The sequence below is a fragment of the Phaseolus vulgaris genome, chromosome 3 (genome assembly GCF_000499845.2).
Source record: "Phaseolus vulgaris cultivar G19833 chromosome 3, P. vulgaris v2.0, whole genome shotgun sequence".
NCBI lineage: Eukaryota > Viridiplantae > Streptophyta > Magnoliopsida > Fabales > Fabaceae > Phaseolus > Phaseolus vulgaris.
The window spans coordinates 48,587,848-48,603,958 of NC_023757.2; the positions used below are offsets into that span (position 1 = coordinate 48,587,848).

The 16,111-nt window shown below is 32.5% G+C and overlaps 2 protein-coding genes across 3 annotated transcripts; both read right to left on the reverse strand.

Moving 5' to 3' along the window:
* Positions 1–3,532: 3,532 nt before the first annotated feature.
* LOC137808346 (dof zinc finger protein DOF3.4) lies at positions 3,533–4,833 on the reverse strand. Its single transcript, XM_068609414.1, has one exon. It carries the CDS (start codon positions 4,375–4,377, stop codon positions 3,676–3,678), a length of 702 nt encoding a protein of 233 aa, XP_068465515.1. The 5' UTR covers positions 4,378–4,833; the 3' UTR covers positions 3,533–3,675.
* A 6,620-nt stretch (positions 4,834–11,453) lies between these two features.
* Positions 11,454–13,382, reverse strand: LOC137808347 (GDSL esterase/lipase At2g23540). 2 transcript variants are annotated; one of them, XM_068609416.1, is made up of 5 exons: positions 13,043–13,382; positions 12,630–12,760; positions 12,299–12,547; positions 11,967–12,222; positions 11,454–11,865 (listed from the first exon to the last, which is right to left on the reverse strand). In XM_068609416.1, exons 1-5 carry the CDS (start codon positions 13,299–13,301, stop codon positions 11,642–11,644), a joined length of 1,119 nt encoding a protein of 372 aa, XP_068465517.1. In that variant the 5' UTR covers positions 13,302–13,382; the 3' UTR covers positions 11,454–11,641. The 2 variants fall into 2 exon arrangements, with proteins under 2 accessions (XP_068465517.1, XP_068465516.1); XM_068609415.1 differs by having other exon boundaries at positions 11,454–11,880; positions 13,043–13,319.
* Between the last annotated feature and the right edge of the window lie 2,729 nt (positions 13,383–16,111).

Consider the following 16,111-nt stretch of genomic DNA (forward strand, 5'->3'; position numbering starts at 1 on the left):
ATGTATGACATAAATTTCATACAATTTTTATCATTCATATATAATACATATAATTCAATCACATAACATTTAAAAATTCATACCATTCTAGAACTTTCCCAACATCAAAAATAATATTTAACTTTCAAACTATCAAAATATAATATTTATGCATGTTCACACAACATAAAATCAAACAATTTTATCAACTAACATCCTTACAAGAGAAATTGAAACTTGAGACCACGTTTTCTCCACATTCAAATCTTTTAGCCTAAAATACCATTGAAAGTTAAAATTAGTTTCTCTCACCTAATAAAATTTCACTGATTGAAATTCTACCTCAAACAAGGAACCACTCCAAAATTTAAGAACCTATAGCAAATTATCCAAATATTACCAAATTTTAGTATATGGTAAAAGAAGTTTAGAGAAACACTTGTCTCAATTGTCCCCATCAAGATGATGACTAAATCATAGAGAAAACAGAGAATAAGGGGTCTTTAGGATAAAAATGAACTTATTCTGTTTGAAAATCTGATCGGATAGAAATGTACCATAACTCCTCAGCTACAACATGGTGTGATCAGATTTTAAAATAGATGAATTATGGGAAAAAAAATGAAGAGAGAAGAAAAAGTAATAGAGAGAGAAAGCGCGTGAAAAAGAAAAGAGGAAAATAAAGGCGATTGCTCATTCAGAGTTTTTATTTAAGGGGTTACACTCATGTTAGGTGATACAAATTAAAAATAATTCTTTTATTCTTAAGAAAATTTCAGCTTCAATAGAAAAAATTATAATTTTTAAAAATATATATACATTAAATTTGAATTATTTTTATTTTAAATTCTTTAATTTTTTAAAATATTCATTTAAAATAAAATAGTTTAATTTATTAAATTTATTTTTTTAGATAGAATAATTCAATTACCGCTAAATACAAACATTACTACTTCAGCCATATCAATAAAAAAATAATCACTATAAATTTTAATTAAAAAAAATTTGGTTTACATAAAAAAAAAAAATCTATTAACATTAGTTAGGAAAACTAATATAAATATCAAGTGAAAAATAGTTTTAACCAACATAAAAAAATATCACAGTGAAAAAATAGTTCTAACATATATAAATGAAATAAACAACCCAAACTAAAAAATAATCATACATAATATATGTTATATGTTGATGTTAATTGAAAATAAAAATGTGTTTAAACTTAGTTGAAAAATATTGTTGATGTTGACAAAAAAAAAATATAATTAACATCTATTAAAAAGATAATATTATTTTATATTATCGATCAAAAAAATATAAAATTGTACTATTTTAAGTAATTAAATTACTTTCATAATTTTTTAAATTTTTATATCCAAACAACATATTTATCTTACTACCAAAAAACTTTAAACATAAGTTATTTTTGACATTTTAAATACACTATGTAAATGTCATTGATGTAAAAAAATAAATAAAAAAGTTACATCAATCAAAACTCATAGCAAAAATTGTAACATATAACTTTAATTAGAGTTACAATGTAATGTATTATTATATACAAACCAAAATTTGCTCAAAAATTACATTGAAAGCCCTCGTACATTGATAATAGCTTGAACCATTGTAAAGAAGTACATATAAGATTGATTTAAGTCATAATGATATAGAAGAATCCCAATACACTATCACTTTACGCTGTAATCAATGTAGTATATTCATTTTTTTAATATTACTTTTGTTTGGTGTATCTCTCAACTAGTAATTCAAATCAATTTGAACATCTATGTTACTATGTTAGATTTAGATTTTTTAAATATTAATTTTTTTTATCAATTTTCAATCTATAATTAAAATAAATTTAAATCAATGATACAATATATATATATGTACGACAAAGTAAATTCTAATAATCATTCAGAATAGTAGACACTAAAAATATGAATAATTCTAGTTACGTGTGCATTAACATCTAAATATAAAAGCTAAACCAAAAGTAAACTAAAATTAACTGCTAGTTAAAGCTGAATTAACACTGACTACTGATCAAACCCAAAGATTAAATGCCATATATAATCCTAGGATGAAACCATAGCAAATACTAATTTATAATGTTGATTTTCTTCAATTTTCTCTGTACATAGTTTTTTATTAGTGCAAACGATTTAATCATCCAACAGTACAGAAGTCACTGGGTCGACTATCTATTTTCACAACTGTTTCTGTCCACACAATTTTTAATGCATCTCTATCAATACAATTATTTCGAATGGAAGATTATGTTTAGGGTTTTTTTTTATCAAAACATAGTATAATGATACATTAAACAAATACCAATTCTCTCGAAAATCATTTATGTCGAAAATGAATCTCCTCTTTCTCTTCTGATACTTACTGAAATTTTAGTCTGGTCAAAATAAACAGTAGAAATTGTTTTTCTAAGCACTTTAAGCTCCAAGACCAACACCAAGCACCAAGACTAATTAAGCAACAGAAAATGAGGAATGACTTCTATTGAGAAAGAACCAATTATGCTTAGCATTTAAAAGTGCTTGAATCATGTGAAGAAGGCCTTTGAAGCCCAAGGCAACTCAGAGTAGGTCACTGCACACAATAGCGCTCAATGAAACTCTCAGTCATGAAAAATAATTTTTTTTTTCTATTTCTTTTTCTTTTCTTCCACCCATTTTACAAGGCAAAACTATAATAATGTTTTTTTTTTTAAATCTCCCCCCTCAGTCTTTCAAACAAACAGTTCCTGTAGATTTCAAAGATTAAACTAAAAATTAAATGAAGACGAAATTTCTTGATTTTGGACAGCGATGAAGATTGCTGTTTTTGGTTCCCTTCCCCATGCTAATATGTAGCCGTTTTTCCAGGCACCCCCAAAGCCAAACTTAGAATTGAAGATAGAAGTTTGTCAAAGAAAACAAAAGCAACTTTAGTAGTGTCCTAAAGTTGAAAAAACAAACAAAACAAGACAAGGCAAACAAAGAGATTTTTCAGCTACACTTTAGGAAAGCAAAACAGTCAAAATACACTGCAAAGTTACACCCCTCCCTCCCTACACATTCCCTACTAATAAAGCAAATGCTTGCGGTTCCTTCTCGTTTCAACTGCCTCAAAACTTACACAAACAGATTTCAAATATTTCTTCCAAAGTTTATTAAGAATTACCAAGTTTATGGAAACTCATTAAATCTATAATCTTAACAAGTTTAAGCCGATGATGTGATACTATTATTTTCCCTTCTTCCAACAAGAAAGGACAACCGTTAGATAAGAAATTGGTGTGTTCCGTTTATCTGGTATTTACAAGAAATCAATAACGGTATAATGCTTTCCTTATAAAACATCCATGTAGCATTGGCTGCTTTAATTTCGCTTGAAAATCAATCCAATTTCAGACATGTTTAGAAAACCTAGAGAGTAAAAAACACTAATGAAGTCAGCCACTAATTGAATCACACAGCTTAGCCAAAATTAACAGTAAGCCAGTAGACATACACAGTACTGGACCATTTAAAGGAATAAAAGTAAGAAAAATAAAATAAAATAGTAAAGAAAGTCATAGTTGTAGTTCAAATTTCACAGATGATTATACCCAGGAAAAAGTAACCGTAAACTCGAACCATAAACACACCCACCATTGCACCCAAGCCAGAAAAAAAAAAAAACCAAAAAATAAAAAGATGCATTTCATTTGAGACCATTCCCCGGTGTGGAAATTGCAAGCCCAGGCCACGAGAAACAGTCTCCACTAACAAACCCACCTTCGCCACTCTCTAACTGCCACGTGCTCAATCCAGAAGACGGAACGGCGCCGCCAATGTTGGCACCATCCACCATTCCGGGGAAGCCCCAGCCTGACCTGCCAATCCCAAAGCCCATGTCCTCGAACCCGTGTCCAAGCCCAAGCCCAAACCCGCCGAGGGCGAGAAACCCATTGTTGCCCTGGGTGTTGTTCAGCAACGAAGTGAAGCTCCCGCAAACATTAACGTTATTCTGTTTATTAACGTCCCCGTCCATGAAGTGCATGGACCCTCCTTGGGTCGTTGGGACAGGGGCCAATGCGGGTAAAGCGTGCTCCTGAGGTGACGTCATGGTGGAGGAGGAGGAGGATGTGGCAGTGTGGTGGGTGCGGGAGCGCTTGGCGTTCTTGCGGCTGCCACCGCCGACGGGGATGTCGCGGAGTGTGCCGCCATGGGTCCAGTACCGGCGACAGGACTTGCAGAAGTGGCGCGGCTGGGAGTAGTTGTAGTTGTTGTAGTAGCAGAACTTGGTGTTGGTGGACTCGCAACGGGGGCAGGGGAGGTTCTCTTGCTCCGGCGGTGGCGGCGCTCCGGCAGAGCTCTGGGGCTTGGCCGATCGGCGGCTCTCGCCGGAGTTGGACGATGGCATGTTGTGCAATAAGGAAAAGAGTTGAGTGGTGGGTTTGGTTTGTGAAGATGAATGTGGGGTTAGGTAGTGAGTGGGGGGTAGTGAGTGAAGAAGGGTTGAGTTGGGGTGTTGAAGGGTGAATGTGGTGGGGTTTTATGGGGAAGGAGAGAGACAGGGGATGGAAAGGAAATGAGAGGAGAAAGGAAAGAGAGTCAGAGAGAATATCTGTGGTGGAAACAGAGACATCTTCTGAGGCTTATATGAGGCAGAGTGGGATCAGCTTTACAGTGTTCTGTTAAGCACGACATTTCAGTCGGCTCCAGAACACCCTCTCTCTATTTGGGTCGGCTAATAGGGCTGCGCCTTCTGCACCCACACACACCACCAACCCACACACACAATTTACACAAACCCCTATCTCTCTCCCCCAATCCAATCCAATCAATCAAACTATTTTGTTTTCTTCTTAGGACGACTTAATTAATTACAACTATACATAAAGTAGCTCAAGCATTATCTTGTCCGGTATTATAGTGCTTGCAGGGCCACTTAGATGCATGCATAATGCATTCTGCCTTTGAGCTACGAGTAATAATTATGGAATGCAAAACTACCCAACTGTTTTTCATTAAAAAATAAATAAACATAGATTTCCTTCACCATTACCTCTTCTTCCAACTTCTCAAGCTAATCATGCCATCTTCTAATATTATATGCATATATTCGTTTCTCCTGTCTTTTCCTTATTCAATCGGGTTTGACGTAGAGCTCCTAGGCCCTACGCTAATGACCTACCCCATCTTCCTGTCTGTATGCCTCGAAGTTCGATTTTTGTTGCTATTAACAACTATGGATAATGTCACACTCCATTCGTTTTAGCTTCCAAAATTTTCCGTCTAGTTAGGCAAACGTAACCCAATTCATTTCGGGAAATGTCATTCCAGCACATGTAGAAATGCATATACGATAAGAATAATTTCATTTTGCAAGGGACATGCAGATGTTATTAGTCGCTGAGCTGACGGAGAATTTCAATTTGGAAACCTAACTTTGATTGTGCGATGGGTGGGCCAGTGGAAGGGCGATTTTGGTATGGTTTAGTTGGGGAGTGGTGCAAAAATTGAAGGGGAAGGCGGGTAAAATAAAATGTGTTGTAGATGATGGAATAGGATTGGAATAGGAATAGGAATAGTATTAGGAATAGGAATAGCATGAGATAGAGACAGTGAGAGAGAGGGGGGAGAAGGGAGTGGGTGGGGACAGAAGCGACAGAATTATGAGTGTCGGGCAGCGTGGGGAGCAATAATTGGGTCTTCCCTCTGATTTCGGACGCGTCATGTCCGCATCAGATTCCTCCTCCGTACCCATTCTTTCTATCTTCCACCGGATTTTGCGCTTCACTGTAGCCATTACCAAACAGTGTGGTTTCCGCAACTGCACAAGCACCACTGTGCTCACCGTTTGATAGCGATCAGACGGTGGTGTTCCTGTCCGGTGGGGTAGGAGGGGGAGAGACACCTGTCAGCGACAGACCGGTGGTTGTCGGTGATAGAAGGAGCGGAAGAGGCACGCGCATTTCAAAATTATCTGTACACAACTCCCTTCCTTGAGAGAGAAAGAATCATGGGTCGCTGTCACTCCCCCAAACAAAACTTGGAAACTTGGAAAGTGGTGACCCTTGTTTCTTTCTCGGAGCACCCAAAACACCCACCATCGCTATCATCCTCTCTCTCTCTCTCTCTCTCCTCTCGACGCACAGCGCCTGTGTTTGTGTTTGTTGTGTTTATCCATAATAATAATAATCACTGACATTTTTTGCATCTTTGCCTTGCGTCTCCCTAGTCATGCCATGGCTTCAGACCTGTAATCACCTCTTTTTGGCCTTTTCTGCACGCACATGATTCTCTTTCGCTCCCTCAAAAATCAAATTGCTTCTTTGCACGCTTCTCCTCTTCAAGTGGGGTACGTGTTTTTCCTCCTACAACAACAATTATTAATCATCATTCTCACAAAATAAATATATCCCCTTTTACAATTCAATGCCAACATGTCTGAACGTAGATCTCGGTCAACTTTGGCCTTTCAAGCCTGCATTCATTTTGTTTTTATGTTTTTAGCCAAAAATAATGTTGTATCTCGTGCCAAGATTTTACTTGCACCAAAATGGTTAAGAAAACCTAGTGGAGACCAAATAATTTAGTATCAATCAATATGTGCCCGATATCTGAAAATTATGACTTAGGTAATTTGTAGTCAAAATTCATATCTGTACTAATTTACTTCAACCAACAATAAAACTTAGCAGAATAAAAATGAAAAAACAAATACGCATTGACATTGGAGTAGTTAGAAATTATTTCTTAAAGTAATTAATTTTATTGAATGATCGAGGATATAAAAGAGAGATATTGGGGAACGTAGTGTCATATCCTAGATAATCTAACTAGCGTACTAATAGAGATTTCACTATTAAAAAAATAAAAATAAATAAATATAAATATATATATATATATATATATATATATATATATTATTCAATCCGCTACAAATTATTCAATATCAGATTCAAAGTACTCACCACAAGATTTACATGACTAAAGTTTTACAAAAAAACTAATATAACTTATTTACTTGTATTTACAAGTCTTAAAACAAAATTCCAGATACACATTCCTCCCCACAAAATTTACATAATTAACGTTTTAAAAAAAAAAGAAACTACTATAACTTATTTACTTTATTTCAAAGTCTTAAACACAAAATTCATGACATTTAAGATCGTGTTGTTGGAGCTGCATAAACATCTACATACAATAAATTAAAAATAGTAAAATATTAAATGTCTAGATCAATATATAATTGTACACAATATAATAATTGCTAGGTTACATCATAAATCTTATGGACTTTATTTAATTTATTTTAAAATTAATTTATATCAACGAGATTATTTAACTTTAAAATGGAATAAGAATTTACTATAACAATTGACTTTAAAAAAGAGTTAGAATATAATATGAACTTGTGGTATAGAACTACAACAAAATAAATTTATATTACTTCAAACAAATTTACTGGTTCATTCCTTCTTCAAAAAGATTATTTTTAAGAGGTTTCATTAAAGAATCAATTGATTACAAATAAATACACAAACCATTTATGATTCTGATGAGTATACAAATCACTCAAGATTATATATCTTCTTAATTTTCCCTTAAGATTGAAAACTCTTAAAAGGAAAAGACATTGTCAGAGATAGCACTATTCAAGTTCACTATTATACTTCACCATATAAAGAATTATAAAGATTATCACTCACCCACGAGAAATATTGTAACATTAATGTATAATTGAAATAATTGTATATTGCAGTTGTGCTCTTCATATTCAACTTGAACTCATAGGTTTGGAAGATGACCATTGCAGTTTTGGTTTATCTAACACTTGATATTTCTTAATCTTCAACGAGAATCTTCAATTTTCATAGCTTAAACGCTTGATAAGAAAGTTTTGATTTGAATCTTTAAAGTGTTTTTGTCTCTATTAGATTTGTTTGTTTCCTTAAGGTTCTAATAAAACATTGATACTATAGATGTTGAGAATAAAATTTCAAACAATTGATATTTATCTAAAAATCATTTGATCGTTACGACTTGTTTATAAGTTAAATTTAAGCTCAAAATTCATGTCAGATTGGTGTGGTAACATTGTATTCTTTTTTGTTATGCGTGACGGAAAACCATTGTGAAAATGTTGGTTTAGAACGGTAGTTTTGGGAGAATAATAGCACTCATAGATTATGTAAGGCACCATACAATTGTATAGGGAGGAGTGGGTTGTATATGCGATGCAGTGCTCTAGGATGGGAAAAGAAGGTGTTTGCACAAAATTTCATGGAGCAAAAAACAGAATGAGCAGAGCTATATGTGATTCAGTTTGGGTGCTTGTTGTGGTGATAAATAATTATCTGTAATCTGTTTGCTCTGTTTGTTTGATGTACGATCTTGTATAAGGGTTGAGATACTCCAAAAGTATCTCCTTAATTTAATTCATCCATTGCTGGTAAAAAAAAACCAACCATTACCATAAAAAAATTATAATTCTCATGTTGTAAGAAAATATTATAATTCTCATCTTTATTTAATTCTAATTCTCCATCCATTAATATTAATATTTGAATATTATTTTTGCTTACAGCATCTAGGACAACATTAAATTTCTCAAAAAGGTACGTACATAAACCAAAAATTACAATCTTTGAGGAATTTCACCAACTCTTCTAATAAAATAGGTACCTCAAGCTCATAAAATATTAAAAAAATTAATTAAAAATTATGTGTTACTACTAAACTCTTAAGAAAAAGTAATGCTAAGTATATTATTAAAAAATGACGTGTTATTTTTTAATGATAGCGCAGAATAATTTAATTAATAGATTTTAAATTGATTATTATGCATTAAAATTAAGAAATATATAATTAAAAAAGATAATATTGTTTCCTTCTTTAAGGTTTGTATACTAACATATTTGAATCGATATATTTTAATAAAATAAAAACATCGTAATCAATATTCTAAAACTAAACCAAAGAAAGATGCAAAGAAAGCACTAAGGAATGATGTTACTGAATCTCGAACCTCAAAAGGTTAGTAAACAAATGATATATCTCTACTTGAAAAACTACAAAAAAGAAAATAAGTGCATTTATGTAAAAAAAAAACAATATCATCTTCATAATAATTGTAATAAATATAAATTAATTTTAATATGAATATATTATATTATGTATACACATTATTAAATTTTATCATTATTTAATTTCAAAATATAAAATGAAAATGTATACATATATCATCTTTTAATGGCCCAGTTGGTTTCGTCTTTGCATTCGGACATCACTACCTAATTACAAAAAAGATGGTTTTCCTTTTTAACTATTTACCATGTTTATTGTTCTTAAACCTTATTCTAGATTTACTAAACTTTTCCAACATATTAAAGTACCTCCCTCACTCTAACTATTTTCTCATTCAAATTACTCGTCTACATAAGGTTTTACAGTCAAGATCTATTATTCGTTTTAATTACTTTAATCAAGTTCCTTAATTACTTTGGTTTCTTCAATTTCTACACTTAAGGCATCGTAATTCACGAATTATATATTAAACTTGGTTAATTTTAAAAATTATTAGAATCTTGATCTTCAAACACATGGAATAGGCATATTGAAAAAGATTCCAAGACTTTCCTTTCCTACACATGCTCGTGACATACAACAAATTTTCAAGCCAAGAAGTTTCTTTTGTCACTTCACCAAATCACATATATTCGTTAATTTCCATCACAATCATCACATATATTAATCTAGAATCACCCCAAAACAACCACCTAATCAATCTCATCAACGTATAGATTGTAGCATAGAACGTATATAAAAATGGTTAATAAACATCAACTTAATGGAATTTGAGGGACATATCCCATTCATTGAACTATTATGTGTCTTTCCTCTGCCTTGCCCGAAAATTCGTGCAACAAAAGACAAAATAAGTGGAGGAATTATTAGTCAAGCTCTGTGCAAGCAAACTTGGAAACTAACACAAACCTTGATAACTTAGAAGAATTTAGAGGTGAAATGGAAGAATCTTTTTGAAGAGAAGTGGTAAAGTATGACTCCGCCACCCATCAACCAAGAAGAAGTGAGTTGTGAAAAACATACTAAGGCTAGTTAATTCTCACCAAACACATAAGAAATTCATCAAGAGACCAGTTTCAATTAATCATATCATCGTTTTTTTAAAGTCCATAAAATAACTAGAAAATTATTCAAAAACTAAGAATATCGATAAAAAAAATACAAAATCGTCAAAGTTTTGGTTTGCAAAAAGAGTTAATAAGAAATGTTATTATACAATATCATTTTAACTTTTTTTTTTAAAAGTAAAACAGACCTAAAAGATTTACCTTAGACTCTTTCTATTCTTTATATTTCCTTTAATTTTTTTCTTAAACCAAACTCGTCATCATTTTTTCACGAGCGTGTGTTGCCGAAGATAAAAAAAATTAAAGTAAAGAGAAGTATGTTGAAATAAATGAGAGATAAACATGTTTTTTTTTAAGTTGTGATAAAACTCAACTCACTTGAGAGTCAAACTAGTATGAATTCAAGTATTAAGTTTAAAATCTTACATTCAATAGAAATGCAAAAATTAAGTAAATATATAAGAAAAAAGACTTTAGAGATAAATTGGAGGATAAACATCTTTAGGAGAAGAGACTCTTAAGAATTTAAGTACCAAGTTAAAAGTTCGACACTAAATAAAAAATAAAAAAAGAAAATAAAAAAATTCACCAAAACTTAATTTTAATGTTTTAGATTGAGAGTACGTAATGTCATAATCTTTTGTATATTCGATTAAATGCTCAATGAGTGATGAATCTTGAGTTCACCTTCTAAGAAAAAAATCACAAAAATAAGAACTCTTATGTCATTATTGAGTCACTTGTATATCCCTAAAATTGTGGTTCTCAATTTTAAAATGTAGGCAGTTATATGGTATTTATAGCACTTTGCCTATGGGTCTGTTATTTTTAATTTTGGCAACACTCCTTCTACATGGCAGCTCTTCACCCACCTCCTTATTCCCCAACTGCCTACTTCGTAGGTTAAACTAATTTACAACGTCGGTGGTACAAAAAAAAACCACAAGTCAAACTGCAATTTTTCTTTTAATAATAATTTGTAGAAATTAACTAGCTAAATAGGTTAGCATCATAAGTATGAAGCACGTATAAATTTACGATTAAATGTGTGAGTGGAACTCTATGGATGAAGTGGAGTTTATATAAAATTCGAAAAAGAAAAAATAGATTGATAATAATGCGAGTCATAGGTTGGTTCGGTTAGACGACTTTTTAAACTACCAAGGCGCGGAAGTTGTGGAAAATACAAATAAACTTATTGCAAAATGGTGAGCATCAAGAAAACAAAAAATTTGCCACGTCAAGCGATGGTAAAGCGTTGTTTGGTAACATGTCAACGTAATTAAAACTCAGAATCACAGCATAGATATAATAATAATAATAAAAGAAAAGGGGAAATCACGGTCGTAAATTACGTTTATGTGGATTGCAGTAAATAATGAAGGGAGGCACAAGAAAAGGGGTTGTGAAAAGAAAAAAAAAAAGGAAAAGTAAAAGGGTGTGTGTAATTTTGTAGTGGTAGAGAAAGAAAGAGAGGTACGGAAAAGAAGAGAAGAATAAGAGAAGATGGAAGATGAAAGATCAAAGATCCCTGAGCTGCCTAAGATTGACAGGAGATATGTATCTGTTGTCTCCGTCAAGTAGCTGCTTAGCCAGGATTAGGTTTGCAGCTTCGCTTGGATGATAAGGATCCCAGAACACGTGCTTGTACCTATCACTGCACATACTCGAAGTAGGCCCACATGGAATTATCCCTGCGAATTGGCCCCCATTTCCGCAGCAAGCTCTACTTGCTGTTCTGAATCCTGCATTTTTATTTCCTATCAACAAACTTTTATGCTATACATTTTTTTATTCCTCAAACAAATCCAGTACAGTAACAACTAAAATCAAACTAGTTATTTACCGTATTTCTTATAATTTTTTATCACGTCCGAGACTAAATCGTAGACATTGGCAAGGACGAAGGTGGCGCCGGGTAGGTTGTCGTTTAGCTCAGCGACCAAATCCTTCAATCGACCATTGTATTGAAGCGCCAGTTTGTTGGCCAAGTCCACACACTCATCTTCCTTCAGCTGGTTTATCGTCTTCTGGTAAGGTATGCACCCTATTGGCCCAACGTTTCCTATCACAAACTTTCGACCATCCATTTCGTACAGTCTCTGCCATTCAATCCACGTCACTTAAAATTAATCTCAATTATAGATTTTGGTGTTAAATTTAAATTGTGGTGGTTACCGTAAGTTGGGCCCTGAAGTGAGTAATCATGTCATCTATGAAAGAATCTGGACTTTGAGAAATTCTGGCTCCGATGGAGAGAACTGGGAGAAGGTAATTGTTGAGAAAATCATTTGCCCCAACAGTGATAGAGAAAATGGATTTCTTCATTATGTACTCTTTTGCTTTTGATTCACCCAGCAGTTTGTCAATTTGTTTTCTTGTTATGCTGAAGTAATCTATTTGAACATCCATTCCTATTCTATTCACCTGAAAACAAAAGCATTCACAACAAACAATTATATTCCTTAATTATTAAACAAAATGAACAGCGGAGAAAAAAAATACTCACAAATATTCTTCCAGTAGCATTCATTATCCCTCCCCCTCCCGAAGCATAGTTCACTCCACTCAGTATGTTTTTCCCTGTTGCATTTGGTGCTAAAAATGGTACAGCATAATTTGGTTGTCCCAATTCCTCTCCTGAAAAATATTAAAATGCAAACACCAAGACATTATGTTAAGAAAAGAAATGAAAAATGTTTTTTCTGTTCATTCTTGAACGACATTAGTCATAAAGAAAGTGGTGCAACATTGATGCAAAAAACACTCTTTGTTCGTGAAGTTTAATGAAATTACTTTCAATATTTCTCTTCTCTTAACACTATACTGACATTTCTAATTTTTTATATTAACATAAGAAATTAAAAGACATATGTGTTAGAGCAAATTCTGCATGATATGTGAGAAAGAAGGGAAAGTTACCAACTATATCACCAATGGTTCTTCCATTGGTGTAGCGGCCAGTGGGGTTTCCCCCCGAGGCCTTGAAATCAATTCCATTGGGAGCGATGTTTGCCTTGGAAAGAGTTGACAAATAGTTATTGTTTCCAGCATCCACCAATGAATCTCCAAAGATGAAAGAGGCTCCTAACCCGTTTTTCTGACCATCAACATTTGCATAAAAGCTCGTGTTCACTATCAAAAACAGAAGCACCAGCATGTCATAACAATTCAAAGCCATGGCTGCAAGTGAAAAGCCCTGCCAAGAGGCTTATAAGGACCATCTTTTTCCCTTCACGTGAGAAAACTTGTAATCATGTTTTAATCAAGTTAAATTTGGTTTGACCCTTTTATTATTAAAAATAAGATTCCAAAGGAGTGCACTGGATGAATAAAGATTTTCATGCGGTTGGTCATCAACATCTCTGCATATTTCTAACCCGGCAGAGGAATTCATCAATTAAAGATTTTGATTTCGTAGCCCAAAGTCACAGGGTGCCTAGTTTTGTCCACCATGACCTACTCAACAAGACAACTAATTACAGAAGAAAGTTGTGAGGGGCTTTGGTGTTATTTGATGATCTTAAATAAAATATATTAAAACCAACCCTTCACTCCTAATTTCATGGTGTTATTTACTTCTTTTGAGTAAGTAATAGAACAGTCCATCTGCACTCAACAACTCAGGAAAACCAAGTTTTGCCCTTTCCTTTATCCTTCCAACTGCTCAATAACGCCAAATGTTTGGATTTTTATTCTATTCTTTCAAGTTTGAGAACAATCTTTTTGGTATACTTGTGTATTTTTGTACGATGAACCAGGAGATCTCCATGAGGTATAATTTTGGGCAGAAAGGGCTGAACTGGGCTAAGAAGTTTCGATCACAAATGGGCCAAGCAAAATATTAAAAATAGGAGAAAGAAACAGTAAATCTTAAACTTCTACAAATTTTAAAATTTATTAATAATTCATAATTGTTCAGGTATGTTAACCTTGATTCCTTACCCTATTTCTCATTTATCTCAATTCAACATCTAATTCAAAATATGTTTTCATAGCAACATTTCATATTATATAAATGCTTTCAAACTTTATCTTATAAATTAATTTTGTAAAATTAAGTTAGGTTTAAAATCCATTATTTGATATGAGAGTCCTCTATAGTATATCCTAACTATAGTTTATTTGATTTATCAGACCATCCATTCTCAAATCACTCATAAATATATAGTCTCGGACATGATGGAATGTGTTAGAGATCTTACATCAACTAAAAATAAAATGTTTTAATAATATATAAAAACATCACCATCCTAGATAACTTTTTTCTCAAATCTTTGCATATAAGGAGGATGAGAGATTATAAACTTATTATTTTGATAAAACCATGAATGAGAAAATAATTTTACATATATGAAGAAATGTCATATATGATAACAATAAGCTAAAGTTAATTAGTTATTATAATAGCTAAAGTTAATTAGTTATTATAATATGTATTGAATTTAGATATTTTTTAATTCAAAACTAATAACTTATTTGTCATTTTCTTATTGATTATGATATTTGCTTCGAAATTTCTTGGTCTCCAAATTCATTTTAATTTTGTTGGAGGTAATAAACTGTTAAATATGTATCTCTTTTCATACATACTTTTTTAAATATTTAACATTTTATTCAGTTAGAATGATGCATTCACCACAAAAAAATATCAAATATAAAATCACTGTTAGCAAATGATAATTTTTATTTAATTTATTTATATTATTATAATATTCTAATACTAAGGTTGTTGGAGATCTCACGTCGATTAGAGATTAAGATATTTCATTTAATAAAGGTTTGGGGGTTGAGTTAGGCTTAAAGTTCACTATATAATATGGGTTGCCAATAATTATATTGATTGTCAATTTTTTGTTTTGTTGAAAATATAATATAACAGAAAGAATTTATTTGGCATGATAAAATGTGAATTGATAAGAAATGAATAATAGGTTAATAGCAGTGAGTTACATTACATCATAGTAAAAAATAGTATTATCCAAATTTTTTGGCCCTTGATATTCCTGCGTGACATGCTACCCGCTAAAGAAAGGATCTCTTGATGATTGAAGAATGATTGAAAACAAAACAAGAAAGTTTGAATGTTTGGGTCCATTAAAAACACATAGGTTAGAAACAGGAAATGAAAAGGCCCAATAATGTTAATAATGTATGAGGTGTGAGGAGTAGTTATTAGCTTCCAAAACTTAGAATAGAGACACACACGTGCAACCAAAAAGAAAGGATACAGGCCCGTTTCACACTTTCACAATGGACCTGGCTCCATTATCCCATCAATAAACATAACCAAAATACTCATTTACCATCAATTTTCATCATGCTCAAGGACATAATGGACCCCTCTATTCTAGGTTAAAAACAACTAACCCTGATTTAAAATATGCAATCATTACCTTTTTAGAAAAAATTATATGCATTCATTATTTTTATTTATTTATAATCATAAAAACTACAGACAAATAAATTGGTGGTCTGAATGACATTCATTTATGAAGAAGTGAGCATGGTTTGAATGTAGCAAACAAGAGAGTTTGTTATCATTGAAGATGATAGAAAAGTCAAAATGAAAAAGGGTGTCTGTAGTGATTGTTTATTTTGAATTGTGAATGAAGTTGCCCTAATCCCTCCTTTGGGAAAAAGTTAGGAAGCACTTGATTATGGCTTGGTGTAGATGGAGAGCACAGTAATGGAAGTTTTGGTAAGTGAGGCCCCATCACCCCACTCAACCATGTCCCTTTCTATCCCTTCTTTCATTTGAGGCCTCTCTCAGACATGCAAAGGTTTCTCTTTCTTTTCAATTTTATTTTTCAGAAAGTGGGGTTGCCTGTGTCGGATGGGAGTGGTTGTGTTGTTGAGCCAATTTGGAAGTCTCTCACAAACTCACAATTCACAATTGTTTGTCTTTGCTTTCATTGGTTCTATCTGTGCTAACCATTTCATGAAAAAAGATTCTGGTTTGCATCAAAGATGGAATGATGCATAATGCAT

Coding starts and splice junctions, on each gene's coding strand:
- LOC137808346 (XM_068609414.1), bottom strand. CDS start 4,377: ATGCCATCGTCCAACTCCGGCGAGAGCCGCCGATCGGCCAAGCCCCAG.
- LOC137808347 (XM_068609415.1), bottom strand. CDS start 13,301: ATGGCTTTGAATTGTTATGACATGCTGGTGCTTCTGTTTTTGATAGTG. Junction 12,548..12,629: donor ATGCTACTGGAAGAATATTT/GTGAGTATTTTT, acceptor TTTTGTTTTCAG/GTGAATAGAATAGGAATGGA. Junction 12,223..12,298: donor ACTTCAGGGCCCAACTTACG/GTAACCACCACA, acceptor ATTGAATGGCAG/AGACTGTACGAAATGGATGG.